The 22878-nt window shown below is 38.9% G+C and overlaps 1 protein-coding gene across 1 annotated transcript in view; it reads right to left on the minus strand.

Annotated features, from left to right (window-relative positions):
- Positions 1 to 22878, minus strand: part of LOC144959016 (uncharacterized) — a 212342-nt gene that overhangs the window by 55626 nt on the left and 133838 nt on the right. The window contains exons 50-67 of the mRNA XM_078891350.1: positions 22331 to 22495; positions 21420 to 21568; positions 20532 to 20720; positions 18785 to 18955; positions 17775 to 17952; positions 17119 to 17277; positions 16266 to 16497; positions 11579 to 11778; positions 10183 to 10353; positions 9678 to 9803; positions 8470 to 8670; positions 7906 to 8163; positions 6133 to 6345; positions 4795 to 4932; positions 3345 to 3528; positions 2548 to 2721; positions 1865 to 2016; positions 820 to 963 (exon numbers count right to left, since the gene is read on the minus strand). Coding sequence (XP_078747476.1) covers positions 820 to 963; positions 1865 to 2016; positions 2548 to 2721; positions 3345 to 3528; positions 4795 to 4932; positions 6133 to 6345; positions 7906 to 8163; positions 8470 to 8670; positions 9678 to 9803; positions 10183 to 10353; positions 11579 to 11778; positions 16266 to 16497; positions 17119 to 17277; positions 17775 to 17952; positions 18785 to 18955; positions 20532 to 20720; positions 21420 to 21568; positions 22331 to 22495 — 3204 coding nt within the window. The remainder of the gene's footprint in view (positions 1 to 819; positions 964 to 1864; positions 2017 to 2547; positions 2722 to 3344; positions 3529 to 4794; positions 4933 to 6132; positions 6346 to 7905; positions 8164 to 8469; positions 8671 to 9677; positions 9804 to 10182; positions 10354 to 11578; positions 11779 to 16265; positions 16498 to 17118; positions 17278 to 17774; positions 17953 to 18784; positions 18956 to 20531; positions 20721 to 21419; positions 21569 to 22330; positions 22496 to 22878) is intronic.

Raw genomic sequence — 22878 nt, forward strand, 5'->3', positions numbered from 1 at the left:
CTGAAATAATAAAAAGATATAGAAGAAGAGAAAAAAAAACAAAAAAACAATAACAGACCTGTCTAGTGCTACAAACCGGCATCAACAACAACATCATCATCATCATCACCATCTTCATCATCATCATCATCATCACAACAACCTTCCTAATATTATAATATTGAAAACAGGTTGCCGATGAGACCTGAAGCAATTCTGACAGAATCCTGCTATAGGCAAGTCTTTATTTTTTCTGCTATAGGCAAGTCAGTTTTCTTTTTTAGCCCCCCATAAGCTTCATTGTTCCGACAAGAATTAATGAGTAAATGAATAAATAAAGATCGGGTAGAAAATAGGGTATTAATCAACCACATAGCTATTGCCAGTTTCAGCAATAGAAAATTGAGGGATTGACATTGATCAGGACCATTGGGCATTTAAAGACTAAACAAGAACTTTTTTTATAGCAAACAAAATGACAACATGTATTCTCCAAACAGAACAACACGCTAAAATGGTAATAAACAAAAATTAATAGAACAGCTCCGAAAAAAAAGGACATTCCAAGCAGGGAATGTTTTAGACTCAAAACCCTTCTTCAGCTAACAACAGCAAAGGAAAAAAAACCCAATGAAAACATAAATACACTATTTTAAAAAATAGATCGACGGCAGAGGAATTTCTGCCTGAAACATTCTGTATTTGGTATTTTATTATTTTTTTTTTAACCTGTTAAATTCATTTTTGTTTATTACTTTTTACAGTCCACAGCTTCTAGCAGCTTAGTATCAGTTTGACTTGCTCAAAGCACAATAATCTTGTTACGTCTTCTCTCCCTACCTGCGTCAGTAGCATTGCAGTTGCAGTCGTTAATTCCATCACAGTAATGGCCGACAGGACACAGGATGGGGAAGCTGGACATTTCAGGGCAATAGTAACCTGGTGGACAAGGGGTCTGACCCATGGACATGTTACAGTAGTAACCTGGGGGGAAAAAATGGTGAGTATAGATTAATATTTTGGACATACAAAACGTTATTCAATCTTTCAAAAGGGCACAGTGGTATGGCAGATGTGGTGTTAAATGACTGAATGGATTATAAAGGTAGATTTATATAATAAAAAGGTAAATAAAAAATGAAAAGATTAGACGAAGAGGGGGGGGGGGGGGGATTCTTCAAAGAACTAAGCGATGGGATAACTTGAATAAGTTCTAATATTAATATAACACACAATATTACAAGGTTAGTGGACCTCATGGACATGTTGCAGTAGTAATATGGGAAAAAAAGGGTAGTTTTACAATCATATTTTGGACATAAGACATCATTCTATGATTTCAAAAGGACAAAGACATGTTACAGGAATAATCTGAAAGAAGTGGTAGGAAAATATTAATATTTTGTACATACTAGATGTAATTTAACAGTTTGAAAAGAACACCTGTCTGATCCACAGTCATGTTACAGTAGTGACCAGGAAAAAGTGGTCGGTATAGATTAATATTTTGAACACACAAGAGGTTATTCAATAATTTTAAAAGACATGATGTCTGACCTATTGACGTTACAATAGTAGCCTGGGAGAAAGTGGTTGTTTTAGAATAAAGATTTTGGACATAAGACATCACTCTATAATGTTAAAAGGACTAGGACATGTTACAGTAATAATCAGAAGGAGTTGTAGGAAAAGATTAATATTTTGGACGTACTTGACGTCATTTAGACATTTTTTAAAGGACAAGATGTTTGATTCATGGCCATGTTACCATTGTAACATTTTGCTATTATCTATTCCACGCTAAAGGAACCAGAATATGTTCCAGCTCTATGAACCTTATGTTGAAAGACGACTTACAACAACACTTTTATAAAAATTTATTCACCTGCACTACAAATGGTCTGATTCTGTGATCCAGCAGGACAGGCCATTCCTTGGTCGCACTGAATTCCAGGGTAAGTCATATTCTCATTGGGACAGTAGAAGCCAGCAGGACACAGGGTACAATCGTCCAACGAGCCTGCCCCTACTTCACCTCTGAAATAAATCAATAGGAATTTTTTTTAAAGCGAATAAATGATAATTTTGTGGTAAAATCATTACAAAGCTGAATAAAATTTGTGGATTACAAAAGTATTGAGTAAAAAACAACATACCATAAAAGCTTCAAATATAACAATTACTTGCACTAGAACTGAATCAGATTCTACATTCTGTTGCTCCAATTCAACCTTCTCCTCTTTTTCTTCATATTCTTCTTTTTCTCCTCTTCCTCCTCCTTCTCCTCCTCTTCTTCCTATTCTTCTTCTTTTTCTCCTCTTCCTACTCCTCCTCCTTCTCCTCCTCCTCCTCTTCCTCCTCCTCCTTCTCCTCCTCCTCCTTCTTCTTCTTCTTCTTCTTCTTCTTCTTCTTCTTCTTCTTCTTCTTCTTCTTCTTCTTCTTCTTCTTCTTCCTCTTCTTCTGCTTCGTCTGCTTCTCCTACTCCTCCTCCTCATAACCATCACCAACATCACCATCATCATCATCATTCTTCTCCTCCTCTATAGTGGATATCAAAGACAGCGTTACCTGTAAGTTCCCATTGGACATGCAGCAGGTGCTGCAGTAGCATTGACACAGTAAGACCCAGGCGGACACGGATTGAGTGTGTAGTTGTATGTCCCCTCTGTGGTACACAAATACCCAGCAGGGCATGGCAGACACCAGCTTTCGTCCTCGGCTCCTTCTTGGTCATTATATGTCCTAAAGGAAGGGGAAAGAGGAAGAAATAAAACAATGTATACCATTGTAAGTGCACTTTATATTATGAATGACTTTTCATGCTGCACAATCATATCATTGTCATCATGATTATTACTATTATTATTCATTGCTGATGGTGACAGAAAGTGAAATAGTAGGAAAATGTTGAAAGATTGCCTTTAAGCCCCATTTTTACTGCACTAAACCCCACTTTTAGAGCAATTGAGATGATAGACTATCATTGATACTCTAGCTAACTTCTGGAGAGTGGGAAACTGCACCTGTGTGTTCCACCACACATCAACTCTCTCATTGCTAGCACAATGTTTCGAGAAAATGTAATTTTTAAAAGGAGGAAATTCCTCCTCTGGACTCAAAAATTGCGGATTTCAGCGGATCCGAGGAAAACCATCAGCACTGATTAGTTTTTTATTATTAACCATATCATCATCATTATTATCTATATTATTATTTTAATCAGATTATTATTGACGGCATCAAATGTATCTCGATATAAATGGGGTTCATAAGAATCAAGGACAAATATCATCACATTACTTCATTATATATCTTTAAAGAGTAAGGGTGCTTTTTGTTGTTGTTGTTGTTATTGTCTTCCTTACGTGACAGGACAAGGCTGCATCTCCTCAGACACCTTACAATAGTATCCAGCATAACATGCGATGGAGAAGGTGGAATTGTCAGGACAAATACGGCCACCTGGACAAGGCTGACACTCTGTCACGTCTCCTGCACCAATCTTGTCAATAAACTTGTATTGCGGACATACTTGGGGTGTCGTTGTACCTAGTGGGGGAAAAAAAAGATTTAAAATCCCCCCGAAGCCATGGAGCTCTTTAACCCTCTCCTTAACACCTATTGTAAAATCGTCACATTCGTTACGATGTAACCGACAATTTTCTCATTCAAATTTCTCTTGTACATCATGAAATTTAAAGAAAATGAACAGTGTGTTGTAGAGCATGTTTTGCTAAAGAAATTCTGTATTGCAAGAACTTACTGCTATTGTGTTTGAGTGATAAAAAATCTATTTTTGTGCTAGTTGGGTGTGAAGTTTTGGGGGAAAATCCTGAAAATAGCTGGTAAGGAGAGGGTTAATGGTTAGTTCGCGTTGCCCTAATCACTTTGAACATTCACCATGGTATGTTTCATCTTGAACACGGGTGATTGAGAAACAACACCTATCAGTCAAAAGATTTTAGTTTTTGAATTTATTTCTCTAAACTGCTAATAACCTATAGTTGTTGGGTTTTTTTTTTTTTTTTTTTTTTTTTTGTTATTTTTTTTTATCTGGCTAGATTCTATTTTAAATCAACAACCTCCCTTGTATAGCTTGTTTTTTTTGGTCTTTTTTTTTGGGGGGGGGAGGGGGGGGGGGGTTATATCACTCTTTCTAATCTAAAAAGAAATATTTTTTTAGGTATTCAGATTGAATTAAAATTTTCAAAACCCTTGAGAATCAATCTAATTTCTCTAATAGAACTGAAATGATCATTTATTGAGCTGAATGCAGATGAACCTTTTTAACATCTTTTGTTATCAAAATCTTTAAAAAACATTTTTAAAAAAATAAATAAATAGCTGCCCAAGAAACATTCCTCATCTATTGTCCCTTTCTATTGCTATTTGTTCTTGCCCTGGAATAAGCTGATAACCTGGAAACATTTCCTATTAGGGGAGCAATCGGATTTGTGACCACCATCTCAAAACGGTATTATGTAAGGATGGACAAGATTCTGGAAATTTAATTTATAGCCATATACATGACACTTGGGGTTCATTTCACTTCCGTTGTGGTGGAGAGTAAATGCCATTTCCTTACATTGCAACAGGCTCGAAGTTTGTATTCCTCATTAATGTATTTCTAACTTAAACTTTGAGAGTCAAGTTCAGCCCAACATAATACCATTTTGAGATGATGGGTCACATATAAGTGTATCTGTTTTCAGTTGAGACAGGATTTTATTTATCCTTGTAAATCATCTCCGAGGCTGTGTATTAGTCATGGTGTCATGTTACACATTAAACAAACCAGTATTTGACAACTCTCACCAGCAGGACAGTAGAATCCGTAAGGACAGAGTCCATTGTCTCCAGTACTGTTGCTGGGGTTGGGAACATCGTTACCGTATCTGCACCAGTAGCCTGCAGCACAGTCACCAGCTATCTGACCTCCTACACAGTATTTGCCTGGAAAAAGAAAAAAACAAATTGTGATATTCTTTTATCATATGATTCATCAGTCAATGACAGCAATATTAAACAGGTGTCACGCCTTGCAATACATGTTAATGACACTGATGGCTTGGGATCCCTTTTAAAAAGTTTTGAGCACATTTAGTGGATATTGATCTACACTTTTTAAAATATCCAAACCTGAATTTGTATAATTTCTAAAATAATAAATTCTTTCGATTCAAGTCTGATTTTTCTCTATTATTTTTGTCCTGCTGACAAAGGGTCTTTTCCCCAGAATGTTTACCTTTTACATTGTCATTTTTAAAAAAACAAAAAACATTCATTCTTTTCTTTGTTTTACTTCATCCATGATGGCTTGTGCTCTTGAGCACGTTGCCGGTCAGCTGTCTCTACGAATCACGACTCTGCAGTGCGCATGAAATCTGTGTTGCTTAAGTCACATTTGGCCATTCTTAGGTTATTTAGATAAGTCATTCTTTCTCTTCCTCTAGCTCTATTTCCTTCGATCATCCCAGATGTTACCAACTTTTCTATTCCATCTCTTCTCCACACATGTCCCAGAAACCATAACTGCCTCTTTCTGATGGTATCGATCAATATTCTTCCCTTTCTCACTTTCTCCAACACTTCCTCGTTCGAATACCTGTCTGTCCATGATAGCCTCAACATTCTTCTATACACCCACATCTCAAACGCCTCGTACATTCTTTGTCAAGCGTCACGCTTATTTTACTTAGACATTTTAAAAACTTAAGATAATTCAGAACAACCACCAATCAAAACAGACCAAAACAATCTGTGGAAGGCCAAGCAGCAGCTGGAGGCTGGATTGAAGAGGAAAGGGACAACATGGAAGGAAGTGGAGATGGCAGCCCAAAATCATGTCCAATTTAGTACCGTTGATGGCCTATGCTCTTGGAGGTGTGAAAGGACTAAATAAGTAATGGGGCAGCGTGGCTCAGCTGTAGTTTCTGCTCTGCTTTGTACCTGAAAGGTACAGAGTTCGAATACTTGCTGCACTTTCTGGCCTTGAGCAAGTCACCTTCCACAAGCTCAGTTTGCAAAGCTGCACTGTGGCTGATGCCTGGATCATTCCAGTCTTCCCTTGGAATAGACCCTAAAAACAAATTTCCCCTATGAAACGAATAAAGGTAATTTAAAAAAAAAAAGTTTTTAGTATAAAATCCATACCTGCAATACAGGTGCTACAATCTTCAGCAGCTTCCAATCCAGTCGTAACTGCATCGGTGTAAGTACCGTTGGGGCATAGAATGGGATCAGAGGTACCGTTGGGACAGTAGGAGTAAGACGGGCATGGATCGGGGATACTGGTATTCTGGACGCACACAAAGCCTGTTGGGCATTCTAGACATGTCTGTTCTCCCACATTGGGTTGGTAAGTACCTGGAGAATGGAGAATAAAAGGGGAAATGAGACCATGAAGATTGTGACTCAAAGTTTGATTTGATAATTAGGGTGAAATTTATACAGAATCTTGGAGTCAAATTGATCACCGCAATGTACAAGTAACAGTCAAGCTGATTTGTGATCCGATTCATGACAATGAATCTATTTTGACTTCAAAATCCTGTTTTTAGATAGTGCACTCTACATACATTATCCCTCTTGACCGAGGCGTAATTGAGCACTGCGTTATAAGCAGTAACGAGAATAGATTCTTCTTTTGTTTTACAGTTTGAGAAAGCACCGTAATTTTCCTCAATGAAAGCATACTAATTTTGCTTAGACCTCAGAATTGTGATCCAACACCTCAAAATGGTATCATTATGTCGGTAGAATATAGATGAAGAAAATTGACTATAAAGATTATATTTTATAGCACAATATCCACTAAACATGCTCAAAGCACTTTACAAATGGTCCCTGACCAACAGCAACACGTAACATGTAGAACGCGACTGTTAGGCGATATTACAATTTTTTTCGGACAGATACAATGCTGTTGACAGCCAGGTATTTATTTTACACCCGAGTAAGGTGAGAGAATGTGAGCAAAGAGCCTTTTCCAAGGGCTCAGCTATGCGCTGAACGAGGCTCGAACCCATGACCTTCCATTCTGAAAGGGAGTGCCATGCCACAAGACCACATAGCCGCACAGATATAGACGATATGTCAGCTTTTTGAAGTGAAAGAAACAAAACTCAATTCTTTTCAATAAATCCTTCGATTTAAACTTAAATTTGATATATTAAGCACAACACTTAATTCTAAGAATCAAATCGATCCCGACATAATACCGTTTTGAGATAATGGGTCACAATTTAGACTTTAAATGCAATTTTGAGTAATTAGTTCACAAAAATAAAATACAAGATTGAGATATTTGCTCATAAATGCTCTCTTGCTGACATCCAACTTTCCCATAAAAAATTATAAAAGTGGACTATAAAAAGTAATAAACAAAAATGATTATAACAGCTTAAAAAAAAAAGACCAAAACACCAAACATGGAACGTTTTGGGCTCAATACCCCTCTTCAGTTTTTTTGTAATTGGATGAAGAAGGGTTTTGAGCCCCAACTGTTCCATGTCTGGTATTTTGTTCTTTTTTTGGAAGCTGTTATATTCATTTTTGTTTATAACTTTTTTCAGTCCACAGCTTCTAGCAGCTTTGTGCGGCTATGTGGTCTTGTGGTATGACACTTGCTTTTGGATCAGAAAGTCTTGGGTTCGAGCCTCGCTTGGTGCATAGTTGAGTCCTTGGAAAAGGCTCTTTACTCACATCTCTCACCATACTCGGGTGTAAAATGAGTACCTGTCTCTGTCAGAAAAAAAAATGTAATATCGCCTTACAGGCATCATGTCTTGTTCTACACGTTACGTGTTTCTGTTGGTCAGGGACCCTTTGAAAAGCACTTTTAGCATGTTTAGTGGATATTGCGCTATATAAAAGCTCAAGTGTTGTTTTTTTTTGGTATCGCTTTGAAAGTGGTGTGATGCTTACCGGGAGGACAACCCATGGGGACTCCTGTTTGTTGAGGACAGTAGAATCCAGCAGGACAAGGATAGGACGACGGCTGGGCTGTGTCGATCTTGGCAGCGTCTGGACAGTAGTATCTGGCATCGCACACGCCGGCTGGACCTAGACTGCCTGTGGTGTCACAGTAGAAGCCTGGATCGCAGGGCCAGCAGTCGGCCTCGGCTTCGGCCCCTGTGGCATTTCGCATGGTGCCTCTTGGACATGGTGTGGCTGACAGGGTGCCTAAGGAAGAAGGGTAGGATAATCATATTATCATAGGATAAAGATGGAGACAATCAAACCTAAGTACTAAAGCCTTTTTATAACGCTCGATTGGATCATTCTTGGTCTGGCTACTCATCTTCACCTGTATGGCAGGATTGGATCTAGGCTGGTATCACCTTCAGGGTCATAGCAGCACGCAAGCTCCTGTACGACGGCAATGTGATGATCCTTTGCAGGAGTATGGAATGCTTAGGCGATGGATGGGGGCAATTCTGTTGGGTTTTTAAAAATTTACCAATGAAAAAAAAAGGATAAATGAAATACCTTCAAGACAGTAATGTCCAGCAGGGCAAGGCCCGTTGGATCCATCATCAGGGGCAGCAGACGTGGCATTGGCCACACACAGGAATCCAGCCAGACAGTCTCCACCTGGATTGGACATTCCAGTCTCATTACAGAACTGACCAGCTGGACAAGGCAGGCATTGCCATGCGTGACTCAGACCAAGATGGGGATTGTAGGTTCCTGAAGAAAAGATAGAAGACAATTTGTTTAACAAATAAATGAGTTTAAATTCTAACATTTTCCCATCAAACTCAATGGGTTTAAATTTTAATTTTGTCTTCAAAATAATTTCCAAAGAGTCACAGCTATAACGCAATGATGCTTTGGAAGCAACTATAGTTGAATTCGTAATAATAAAAATGTTATGAGAAGCCAAGAGCAGAGCTCTAAACCCAAGTCCTACATAGAGCTAGGTGAACATGCAAAGCTTTTCCACTTGGCCATTCCAGCAAATACTACATTTTCCCTTCTCCCTCCCCCCCCCCTCCACCACCCCTCCTTCAACCCAGCTAGAATAAAATATCCATTTATTTCATGCAGTACAACACATCTGGAATCCTTTCAGCTTTTACAGAATTCGCCATTGCTTAAGCCAGATACCCAGATCAGCCAAGTGCTTGACTTCAATCTCGTATGTGCAACCCTGTCCGGAGTCAGAGAAGCTAAGTACAAGGGCCCCCCCGACTTGTTTCAGCTCGCACTAGGGGCACCATCCATTATGTGTCTGAGAAGAGTTACCCCAATTACCCTCTCTATTTTGTTGGGTCCCTCGTGGAAGCAGGGACATAGTCTTCTCGAAATTGGGAGAGTTGTCAGGTTTCTGTACCAGCAAAAAGAGGCACTGGGTGGCTGCAAATAGACTAAGGTCTAGAATCGACTTAACAATGGCCACCTAACATCAGTTGGAACTTTCCACTTATCCAACACGCACACATTGTGGCAAAGAAGTTGAAACTGCACAGCATCTGGTTGAACATTGTATTTTGACACAGCAGCCAGGCAGATTCATGACTGTACACGAATGTGATAAAAAATAAAAATGCCTGAATAAGCCTGACTAAAACGTTATAATATTGTGGTGTGTGACCATTGGAAGATGCCAAGTGGTGTAATGAAAGTTAAATAATATATCCCAAGATATTCAGGTAAAGGTTGATAAAAGGCCCTAATCAGTGGCGGTGCCTCACCCATTGGGCATGGAGTTCCATCGTTGTCAGTTCCATTCTCACAGTAATAACCAGCAGGACAAGGCAGGGAGGCGTTCATTCCTTGGTCTGGACAAGTCTGACCCTCTGGGCACATTAGACAGGCATCTATAGAAGAGATGGGGGAAATAGAAAAGTGGAGGTGGTGGTGGTTATTGTGGTGGTGCTGGAGGCGGTGATAATGATGATGTTAATGGAAATAGAATAAGTAATGATGGGGATGATTATAAAAATTGGGATTTTTATGACTATGATCGTGATGATGATTATGACAATGACAATGACTATTACCATGAGGACGACAATGATCATGAAAATTATAATGATGATGATGATCATGATAATGGCAATGATGATGATGATGATGGTGATGATGATGATGACGATGATGATAATGATGATAATGACGATGATGATGATGATGATGATGATGAAGATGACGGCAAAGTAACAACAAGTCCAAACTCTGTAACAATCACCCCCTTACCTAATCCAGTGGACGGTCCATATGTTCCCTTGTCACAAGGTGTTTCAACCACATCTCCAGAGAGACAGTAGTGACCAACAGGACAGATGTAGCCCATGACGTTATCAGTGGGGTTGGCATAGGCAGATCCCGTCAGACAGATATAGCCTGGATCACATGGTAAACTGACACCTAGGGATAGACAGTAGAGTCAAATAGATTTTTTTTATGAATAAATAAAAAGCATTATTCATATATCTTTCCAATAGCTCAGTTGGTATAGCACTCGCTTCAAACACAGGGAGACTGAAATTAATCCTCAGTGAAGTCAAGATTTATTTTCTGACACCCCCTCCCCCAAACCATTGATTGGACAGCTAGGTCTGTTAGGTGGAAAGTATTTTGCATTATACAAGCGTCCTATCCAAAGGTAGCAAGTAATTACTGTTGTCTATTACATGCTATAGAAACTGGAATAAACTCCAGCTCCATGGGCCTAAAAAAAAAATGGATCTGAAGGACTAATTTTTTTGTTTTTTTGGTATAATTACATTATAACCTCCTTATATCACACATAAACCAAAGTTAGAAATATATTGTGAAAATGAAAAGAGAAGGGAGAGGAAGAAGAGAGTAAGGACACTCAAAACAATAATTCAAAGCACTTTACAAGGGACTCCAAGCCAACAGCATGTCTCAACATGTAAAATAAAAGATGCTACTTGAAGGCACAATTACATTTTTTTCATGCTAGAGACAATGCTGTTATAGATAGAACGAAGATGACGTCACTCAAGCCTTTGTTATTGTATTTTGCCATCTGTGTTTGTGAATGATTCTCACTAAACTGTATTACCCCGACTATAAAAGTTCACGGTTACACATAGTTTTGTGTGTTGGTCCGTTATACTTCCAGATGGCAATGTTATGAGCTTCTAAGCCAAGCGCATACTATCTATAGGCCAGGTACTCATTTTTACAGAGTATGGTGAGAAAAAAATGAGAGCAAAGAGTCTTTTCCAAGGACTCAACTGGCAATGCCAAAGCAAGAAATATAGCTGAGATTTGCGGGTCACAAACTGAGTAACATTCTACTTCACAATAAAACCATCAAGAAGGAGGAGTATTTGGGAGAGGAGAAGGAAGAGGAGAAAATAAGGAGGAGAGAAACGAAGTGGTTTTGGAGGTGAAGGAGGAGGCAGAAAAGGAGGAGGAGGAGGAGAAGGAGAGGAAGAGGAGAGTAGGAGGCGGAGGAGTAGGAAGAGGGGAGAAACAAAGTGGTTTTGGAGGGGGAGGAGGAGGAGGAAGAGCAACTTGAGAAGAAGCAGAAAGAGATAGAAAAGAGGAAAGAGAAAAGGAATGGGGGGGGGGGGGGGGGGGGGCGCAGAGGAATAAGAAAACAATGCTAAAAATTTACCGCTCATAGAACTGCTGGGAGTGCAGTATCGTCCAGGGTTACAAGGTTCACAGTCCGTGGCATTGTCATTTCCTGTGCTGGAGGCAAGGGTACCCTGGGGACAAGGGGTGGGTTGATAACTTCCCTCTGGACAGTAGTTGCCCACAGGACAGATCGTCTCCGCTGGGATTGGACTTGTGTTGTTGCCCTCACAGTAGTAGCTGTTGGGTTAGAGGAGAAAAGGTAAACCATTAAATATTTCTGACACATTGATAAAGGTGTAATTTACTTCATACTATGATATATCAAATCTGTTAATTTCAATCCAGTTTATAGGTGTTGTGCGTTTAGGTAAAATACTCACAACATTCGTCGGCCGGATATAACGTACCAACACACAAAACTATATGTCGTCTTAAACATTTATAGTCTGATGGATAGAATTTAGTGAGAACTAATCATTAAAATGGCTGGCTAAATACAATAACAAAGAGCTGAGTGACGCCAGTTTCATTCTATCTATATACTGTTGCAACTTTAGTAGTGAAGATAGACCCAACATTTGTGTGGTGTGGTGAGGGATGGTGTTAGGTTATGGGTCTGCATCACAATCATTATGTCTTCCTGTCACAGAAATGTTTTCTAATTGACAAGTAAATTTCTCATAACTGTCAAGTTGTTGGGCATGGAATTCCATACCCTTATTGTATTTGAAACAATGAATGAATTAGGGTTGATTAGTGTTGTCTATAGATAGTATGCGCTTGGCTAATAAGTTTACAACATTGCCATCAGGAAGTATACGTACCAACACACAAAGCTCTGTGTAACCATGAACATTTATAGTCCGGATAATACAGTTCAGTGAGAATTACTCATAAACGCGGATGGCAAAAAAAAACAATAACAAAGACCTGCATGACGTCAACTTCTATCTATCTATAGTAGCACTTCTTTCTTAGTTTTGTTGGTGGTATTTGATTGGGATGGCAGTTTGTCCTGGTAAACCTAATATCTGTTCACCAGGACATAAGGCAATGGGTGGCATAATAGCAATTCACTTTCAGCTTATTTTATCTCTCAAAATTCCTTTTAAAAGGCTTTACAGACTGTTATAAACAGGAAAGTTCCATCAATATTTTAGTTTGGTTTGCTTGTTTGATAAGATATTTCTGGACTTTATACTGGTTCACTTTTTAATTCAGAAAAGTGAGTGGAGCAGGCACTTATGTTGGTAACAACAAGATATGAAGTGAATAGAAAAGTGCCAGAAGACAATAGAGAATAAAATTTTTTCGCGGCGGTGGTGGGGTTTGAACCTGCGACCTTATTGGTACGACAACTCCGCCTGGCAGGTGAGAGCGTGGCTCTACCGTGTGAGCTATCCACGAACACAAAAAAATATTCGTTTCAAACTCAAAGTCATTACTAGATCCCTCTCTCACCCACTTCTTGAGACCGCCGATTCATTCGTACACCACCATCGCGAATAATTTTGACCAGCAGTTAAGCTTAGTAGCCAATATTCTCAACACAAACATATAACATAGAAACGATTGAGACATTGAGTATGCTCCGGTGTATGGGGTGAATTTTTAATTCAGAAAAGTGAGTGGAGCAGGCACTTATGTTGGTAACAACAAGATATGAAGTGAATAGAAAAGTGCCAGAAGACAATAGAGAATAAAAATTTTTTCGCGGCGGTGGTGGGGTTTGAACCTGCGACCTTATTGGTACGACAACTCCGCCTGGCAGGTGAGAGCGTGGCTCTACCGTGTGAGCTATCCACGAACACAAAAAATATTCGTTTCAAACTCAAAGTCATTACTAGATCCCTCTCTCACCCACTTCTTGAGACCGCCGATTCATTCGTACACCACCATCGCGAATAATTTTGACCAGCAGTTAAGCTTAGTAGCCAATATTCTCAACACAAACATATAACATAGAAACGATTGAGACATTGAGTATGCTCCGGTGTATGGGGTGAATTTTTAATTCAGAAAAGTGAGTGGAGCAGGCACTTATGTTGGTAACAACAAGATATGAAGTGAATAGAAAAGTGCCAGAAGACAATAGAGAATAAAAATTTTTTCGCGGCGGTGGTGGGGTTTGAACCTGCGACCTTATTGGTACGACAACTCCGCCTGGCAGGTGAGAGCGTGGCTCTACCGTGTGAGCTATCCACGAACACAAAAAATATTCGTTTCAAACTCAAAGTCATTACTAGATCCCTCTCTCACCCACTTCTTGAGACCGCCGATTCATTCGTACACCACCATCGCGAATAATTTTGACCAGCAGTTAAGCTTAGTAGCCAATATTCTCAACACAAACATATAACATAGAAACGATTGAGACATTGAGTATGCTCCGGTGTATGGGGTGAATTTTTAATTCAGAAAAGTGAGTGGAGCAGGCACTTATGTTGGTAACAACAAGATATGAAGTGGAATAGAAAAGTGCCAGAAGACAATAGAGAATAAAAATTTTTATTCTCTATTGTCTTCTGGCACTTTTCTATTCACTTCATATCTTGTTGTTACCAACATAAGTGCCTGCTCCACTCACTTTTCTGAATTAAAAATTCACCCCATACACCGGAGCATACTCAATGTCTCAATCGTTTCTATGTTATATGTTTGTGTTGAGAATATTGGCTACTAAGCTTAACTGCTGGTCAAAATTATTCGCGATGGTGGTGTACGAATGAATCGGCGGTCTCAAGAAGTGGGTGAGAGAGGGATCTAGTAATGACTTTGAGTTTGAAACGAATATTTTTTGTGTTCGTGGATAGCTCACACGGTAGAGCCACGCTCTCACCTGCCAGGCGGAGTTGTCGTACCAATAAGGTCGCAGGTTCAAACCCCACCACCGCCGCGAAAAAATTTTTATTCTCTATTGTCTTCTGGCACTTTTCTATTCACTTCATATCTTGTTGTTACCAACATAAGTGCCTGCTCCACTCACTTTTCTGAATTAAAAATTCACCCCATACACCGGAGCATACTCAATGTCTCAATCGTTTCTATGTTATATGTTTGTGTTGAGAATATTGGCTACTAAGCTTAACTGCTGGTCAAAATTATTCGCGATGGTGGTGTACGAATGAATCGGCGGTCTCAAGAAGTGGGTGAGAGAGGGATCTAGTAATGACTTTGAGTTTGAAACGAATATTTTTTGTGTTCGTGGATAGCTCACACGGTAGAGCCACGCTCTCACCTGCCAGGCGGAGTTGTCGTACCAATAAGGTCGCAGGTTCAAACCCCACCACCGCCGCGAAAAAATTTTTATTCTCTATTGTCTTCTGGCACTTTTCTATTCACTTCATATCTTGTTGTTACCAACATAAGTGCCTGCTCCACTCACTTTTCTGAATTAAAAATTCACCCCATACACCGGAGCATACTCAATGTCTCAATCGTTTCTATGTTATATGTTTGTGTTGAGAATATTGGCTACTAAGCTTAACTGCTGGTCAAAATTATTCGCGATGGTGGTGTACGAATGAATCGGCGGTCTCAAGAAGTGGGTGAGAGAGGGATCTAGTAATGACTTTGAGTTTGAAACGAATATTTTTTGTGTTCGTGGATAGCTCACACGGTAGAGCCACGCTCTCACCTGCCAGGCGGAGTTGTCGTACCAATAAGGTCGCAGGTTCAAACCCCACCACCGCCGCGAAAAAAATTTTTATTCTCTATTGTCTTCTGGCACTTTTCTATTCACTTCATATCTTGTTGTTACCAACATAAGTGCCTGCTCCACTCACTTTTCTGAATTAAAAATTCACCCCATACACCGGAGCATACTCAATGTCTCAATCGTTTCTATGTTATATGTTTGTGTTGAGAATATTGGCTACTAAGCTTAACTGCTGGTCAAAATTATTCGCGATGGTGGTGTACGAATGAATCGGCGGTCTCAAAAGTGGGTGAGAGAGGGATCTAGTAATGACTTTGAGTTTGAAACGAATATTTTTTGTGTTCGTGGATAGCTCACACGGTAGAGCCACGCTCTCACCTGCCAGGCGGAGTTGTCGTACCAATAAAGGTCGCAGGTTCAAACCCCACCACCGCCGCGAAAAAATTTTTATTCTCTATTGTCTTCTGGCACTTTTCTATTCACTTCATATCTTGTTGTTACCAACATAAGTGCCTGCTCCACTCACTTTTCTGAATTAAATATTCACCCCATACACCGGAGCATACTCAATGTCTCAATCGTTTCTATGTTATATGTTTGTGTTGAGAATATTGGCTACTAAGCTTAACTGCTGGTCAAAATTATTCGCGATGGTGGTGTACGAATGAATCGGCGGTCTCAAGAAGTGGGTGAGAGAGGGATCTAGTAATGACTTTGAGTTTGAAACGAATATTTTTTGTGTTCGTGGATAGCTCACACGGTAGAGCCACGCTCTCACCTGCCAGGCGGAGTTGTCGTACCAATAAGGTCGCAGGTTCAAACCCCACCACCGCCGCGAAAAAATTTTTATTCTCTATTGTCTTCTGGCACTTTTCTATTCACTTCATATCTTGTTGTTACTGGTTCACTTTGAAGCTTTCAAATGGGATGAGGGTTGTTGTCATATAATAGGTCTTTGACTTTAGGCGTGATAAAATCTTTCATGAACAAGTGACAATTATTATGCAGCTCTTTACAAACAAATCTGAATGTTTTATTTGTTGTTCGAACCATAATTCCAACTTACCCAGGATAACAGAGTCCCTCTGGTTCAGGCAAGCCTGTGGCCTGACAGTAAGAGCCAGGCAGACACAGCTGACACTGTGATTCCTCTATCCTGTGAGTCTTGTTGTTGAACGTACCAGATGGACAGGGGTACTGGTTAAAGTACTGGGTCTTGTTGGGGCAGTAGTAACCTTCAGGACAGGCAAAGTTGGTCAGGTTGCCTACAGCTGATAGACTGTTGTCACAGTAGTAGCCTGCAGTGAAAAGGTATTGTATTACCAGTATGTCAATGATTATCTATGATAGTTAGGAGAAATTCAGCTAGAGCTAGAGCAGAAAGTCCTCAGAGTAGAAACACCCCAAGAACAAGTGTTTGGATCCTTAACTTCTTACACCCTAAAGGGGCTGGACCGCAACTAAGTCATCACTATCAGGTGCCTTTCTACTTTTTTTTTTCAAGTAAGTGTCAGCAAGGGGGCAGTCCCAGGTTGCATTGTATAATGTTGGAAATAATCCATGAACCACTTTACCCAGACCTGTTAACCCTTCACTTTCCAAAAGTGGAACCAGAACGTCAGAAAATAGGAATTTGAGACAAAAGAATAGGAATTTCTTACCAATAGATATATCAAAACTATCACCAGACACATGTAGGTAGTTGGCACTGTTGGCAAAACATCATTGTGTGGGTAAGGAGCAAAGGAGTACAATTCATTTTCCTTCTTACCTCCCTTTAGACAATATTTTTTTTTAAAAATTTAATTACACCTTTTCTACCTCACCCCTCCCCACACCCCTTTTCTTCCCTTGTCATCATTTTTGTCAATGACTGGATGGTGGAAGGGAAGAGTGAAAATAGTGGAAGGTTTGTTTACCTTGTGGACAGTCCTTGCATGTCCATTGGCCCAGCTCGTCTTGGTACTCTCCAGACGGACACCTGGTGGGTGTGGCTGTATTCACAAGGCAGTAATGGCCGACAGGACATAGATAGTCGTAAGGGTTGGGGACTGATTGGCCATCGGGACAGTAAAAGCCTGCAATGTAGATAAATGAAAGCATGAAATAAGTAGTCTTTCAGAACCTTAAATACCATGGAGCCTGAGACTAGACCACTTTCCATATCACTAAATGGACAGTAAAAATTGCTTGAAACCATTTGGATAGGATGGTAGTCCATGACCAAGTACTTTCCACCAAATATAACAGACTCAGCTATCCATTCATAGCAGGCTGGACGTATGATGAAGTAAGAGCTCTGTGTCTTGATCATTATTTCATCTCATTATGGAATTGAATAGAAACATTTTAAGATAAACTAAATAGTCTGATTGATTAAAGTCAAAAATGCTGAATTAATGAATCTAAAAATAAAATTAAAAAATTAATATTTATTAAAAAATAAAAATAGATATATATATATATATATAAAAGAAAGAAAAGAAAGATAGGAACGAGCTATTCTATCTCTATATTATAAATATCAGTAAATATGCTAAATAACCAAACCCGTACACCGTCCTGTTCAACTCACCTCTATCACATTCGCCACTGACAGCACTGAGGCCTGTACCATTACAGTAGTATCCACCATCACAAGGGGTGCATTCTGATGAGGACAGCAGATTGGTTGTCGGGGCATATGTTCCATTGCGACAGGGTTCTGGCACGTCACTGCCTTTGACACAGAAATGGCCAACTGGACACACCACCTGGAATGAGTATGTAAGTTAAAAGAACACCAGTTTAATAGGCCAGGTTTTTATCATTGATTGTTGCAATTAAAATAGCACAATAATGTTTACTAAAGATGTCTGTTTTGGCACGTCACTGCCTTTAACACAGAAATGACCAACTGGACACACCATCTGGAACGAATCATGCAAGATAAACAACAGTTTGACAGCGTTGATTGCTTTCAAAGAGATGCAGAAGTTGGGAATCACAATACCTGTTTAATATGCCAGGTTTTTATAATTGAATCTGGCAATTAAAATTACAGAACAATATCTGTTAAAAATAATAAGTAGCACTGCTATCTACTTTTCCCAAAACTAACAATGCACTTGATAGAATAGATCATCATGACAAATCCACCATGTAATACGTATTGGCCTAAGAGGCACCATGTTTCGTCCATGTTAAGTGTTGTTGCTGGCTTCAATGAAACAGTAACACACCACTTGCTTGAATGTCAACCTCTTGAAGACCTGACATGCACATTCCTCCCACCAAATCCAAGCATCAATAACACACTTTATAGTCACCTGGAACAACTACAAAAGACGTCTAACTTCTACGTCATGGCACAAGACCGAAGGGCTAGAGCTCAGGTGGTCGCTGGTCCGGATAAGTAAGTAAGCTGTTGGCTGGGGACCCCTTGTAAAGCCCTTTAGTACTGTTTAGTGGATATTGTACTATACAAATGCTCAACTAAAGATAAAATTGTGGCGGGGGTGGGGGAGTTTATATCCCCCCCACCACCACCCCCCTCTGACTTAATACTAGTATGAGGAGATGGGTTATATATCTATTCCCACCTACCTGAGTTGGAGAAGAGGAGCCAAGTGGACAGTAGTAACCGGCATTACAGAGATCTGTGGGTTCCTCTAGACCTGATGTCTGACAGTAACTGCCTGGAGTACATTGCTGCATCTCATAGGAACCTTCTGGACAGAAATAGCCTGGCTGACATTGTCCACCTGTTGTGCTTGGCTATTGAAAGACAGAAAAGAAAAGCATTTGTTAATAATGAAAGGGGAAGACAAAGTAAACAAGCCCTTATATCATTCACACGCAAAGGGACTGAGATCAATCCTGGGAGCAGTCAAGTTATTTTTTCTGACCCCCCCCCCCTCCCCCTGAAGCCCAGAAGTTTGAATTTAATCCAAGACGAGGTAATGTGGACGTTTCAGGTTTCCCCTATATCAACAAAATCAGATGAATGAAACATTAACGACAATTGATGGTTCCTCTGTAACCTCTTGATGTCAAGCTATTGACATGGATGCCTTTTTAAACTATTATCTTATAGTATGAGCCTTCAGTTCTTCAATCAACATACAGTGCATACACTTTTCAAAATTAAGTCAGCTATCACTGGATATACCCCTTCTATTTAAAATCAATGTTATGATAGCCTTATCTCCTGGTGTGTTCATGTCTTGTCTAATTATACAAACTTAAAGGAAATTACAGTTTAAAACAACAACAACAACAACAACACGAATTTCCAAATTCAACGTTTCTTGTTTCTTGCTTTATTTCTCAACTCATCACTCTCCAATTCCTCGTGTACCACTTCCATTCCTCTCCTCCTTTCAGTACAATCAATGACGTGTGTATGTACTTATCCGATATTCCAGTAAGGAAATAATCATCACATATCCCCTTGATATCAATGTTTTTGTTTTGTTTTTAAGGGTTATACGGCGCTTGCAACACATTTAGTTTATATCAGCGCCAGTAAAAAGGAGGAAAATGGGATAGTAAAAAGTTCTAGAATTACAATTAAAGCACCCAAGAAAAAGTAAGACAAAGGGAAACTGGGAACACATAGGGATCAGATGTAGATACCAAGAGCATACCACCAATGTACTTAGATTGAGATCACCTACAAGTCTCATCCGGACACAAGCACAAAATCCAACAAAGAGGAATACACTCAAATACTTGCATTATAAATTCAAAATAACAAATATAATAATACATAACAGAGAGATGATTTACAGGGAAAAAAATATCATCTCCCAAAACAATAATTATGCATTTGACTGTTTCCCTCCAAGCCAGGACCAGGACAAAACCAAGTAATTTCATTCCATGACAAAGACAGAATGCAAGTTGGAAAACAGATATAAGGGGATAGAAGACACTGTCTGTATGGGAGGTCAGGAACCCCACCCAGCACTTGATATCAAGATCAGTATACAAGTATTTGACATAAAAATCTGCTAACCATCCAGGCGGTTGTAGTAGTAGTAGTAGTAGTAGTCCTTCAGAGCCATTGTGCCCATGGAGACGGAGTTTATCCCGGTTTCTATAGCGTGAAACAGACATTAGCAATTGCTTGCCATCCTTTGGAGAGGATGCTAGTCTATCGCAAAGTACTTTCCACCAAATATATAAGACTCAGCTACCCAATCACTGCTGGGTGAACAGGTCGGTCAGAAAAAATCTCGACTGCACCCCGGATCGATCTTGGTTCCTTTGTGTGTGAAGTGAGTGCTCTACCAACTGAGCTATTTGGACCCCCCAGGCAGTTGGTCTTTTAAAATAAAATATTCCATACCTGTGCAAGAGAGGATCCATTTGTGCAGTACCATCCAGCAGAACAGTTGCCTGTGGGTTGAGAGTTACCAGTACCCAGACAGTACATGCCTTGTGTACAGGGCAAACAGTCATCAATGCTGACACCCTGAGTCAATGGGTTGAAGGTACCAGCAGGGCAAGGGTAGTCGTGTTGGTCGGTCGTGTTCGTCTGTGTGGAAATAAGGGAAGAATTTGAATTATAAAAAAGATATAATAATAATAACATAGGCATTTATACATCACAAACCATTCTCTTAATTATTTGGGCTTTTGTTGTTGTTATAGCAAGAATCCCTATCATATATATATATATATATATATATTATATATATATATAATAATAATAATAATAATAATAATAATAATAATAATAATAATAATAATAATAATAATAATAATATAATAATAATAATAATATATACATTATGTATATATATATCTTGATAAATATCATTAGCTTTTTGTTGTTGCAGATCTTCTATATATTATAAATAATAATAATAATATATATAATAATATAATATAATATAATATAATAAATTATATAAATTTAGTATCATTACCCTTTGATAAAATATCAATTAGGCTTTTGGTGTTGTAATGGCAAGAATCCCTAGCATATAACATATTAAAATTATACTCTAATAATAATAAGATAAGCTTTTATATACCGCATATACTCATTTGATAAAATATTCATTGAACTTTTGGCTTCGTAATGGCAAGAATCCCTGGCATATGAAACTGGAATCTGATTTCAGACTGGCATTTTTCCATACACTCTAGCTACGTGGAAATTTGACCTCAAAGGACTGCTCTGTTCTTTTGATAATAACTGACACCGTTTTCATTGACTGCGCAAACTTACATGACAATAGTATCCCTGAGGACAGATATTGGGTGTGTAGTCAGACGTGTTGGATGGGCAGAAGTAACCTGCAGGACAATCTTTGCATCCAGCCTGGTTGGTCAGATCTTGGTAGGAGCCAGCTGGACATGCAATTGGGTAGTCTGTGCCTGAATGGAATAACAAATTAAAAAAAAAAGGATGGTTAAAATTGTGAAAACAACATTACAACAATTCTCTACTTCTGACAAAACACTGTAAATGAGGGCTAAAAATTAGTTTATGACAAGACGGCTAAAAATTAGTTTATGACAAGACGGCTAAAAATGATTTTATGACAAGAGGGCTAAAAATTATTTTATGACAAGAGGGCTAAAAATTATTTGATGACAAGAGGGCTAAAAATTATTTGATGACAAGAGGGCTAAAAATTATTTTATGACAAGAGGGCTAAAAATGATTTTATGACAAGAGGGCTAAAATGATTTATGACAAGAGGGCTAAAAATTATTTTATGACAAGAGGGCTAAAAATTATTTTACGACAAGAGGGCTAAAAATTATTTTCTTGAATTCCATTGAATCAGATACTGCAATGGTTTAATAAAAATATATTTTTTGTTGTATATCTTTATTTATTTTAAGAAATGTAAAGCGCCTAGAGCCTGTTGAAATCAGGGTAAGATGCTATACAAATATAATTTATTATTATCATCATCATTCCATGACCACAGTTTCTTAAATCACAAAATAACTTTAAATTTCACAACTATTACGTGGATTTAAACTTAATTGTAGTAGTATAAATCCTCCTGATATGATACCAAATTGAACAACAGATCACACAATTATCTTTATTCAATCATGGTGATAAGATGAAAATGAAAACAACCATCACTAAAAGAAGTAGATATGGATGTGAGAGTTTCTTACCTCCAGGACAGTAGTGACCAGCGGGACAGATGTGTCCAATAATGGGATGGACAGTGTCATTAGGACACTGGCTGTCATTGAGATACAAGGGGTTGGCCTTGTCCACTCCTGACACACAGTAGTAGCCCGGGGCGCATGGACCAGTAGGTGATGTCAAGTTGACTCCTGGGGAAGCAGATCAAATGTTATTTTTCAATCATTAAATGTCTCAGAATTCAAAATAATGAGAATATAACATATGTTATTTTCATCCCTCCTAGCCTATGAACACAATTCATACGGAAAAAAAAATACTATTGAGTTTTACTAAATTTGCAGTTTCAAAAGCTTTTGTTGGAACTTTATTCCACAGTCAAATAGGGTTAGAAAGGATTTTTAGTGGCTTCCTAAGCTTAGAGTTTAATATTTGGAACTTTTCAGAGTGATCTGTTCTTTTTCTTGGGAATGCATTGGCTTATGAAAGTGTCCTACGAGGAGATTTTTATTTTCACTTAAGTCTTCAGTAACTAAAAAAAGAAAAGATTATTTTTGTCTAACAATGCAACCAA

Source organism: Berghia stephanieae, chromosome 13 (genome assembly GCF_034508935.2).
Source record: "Berghia stephanieae isolate SIO BIC M18660-M18661 chromosome 13, UCSD_Bste_1.3, whole genome shotgun sequence".
NCBI classification, from domain to species: Eukaryota; Metazoa; Mollusca; class Gastropoda; order Nudibranchia; family Aeolidiidae; genus Berghia; species Berghia stephanieae.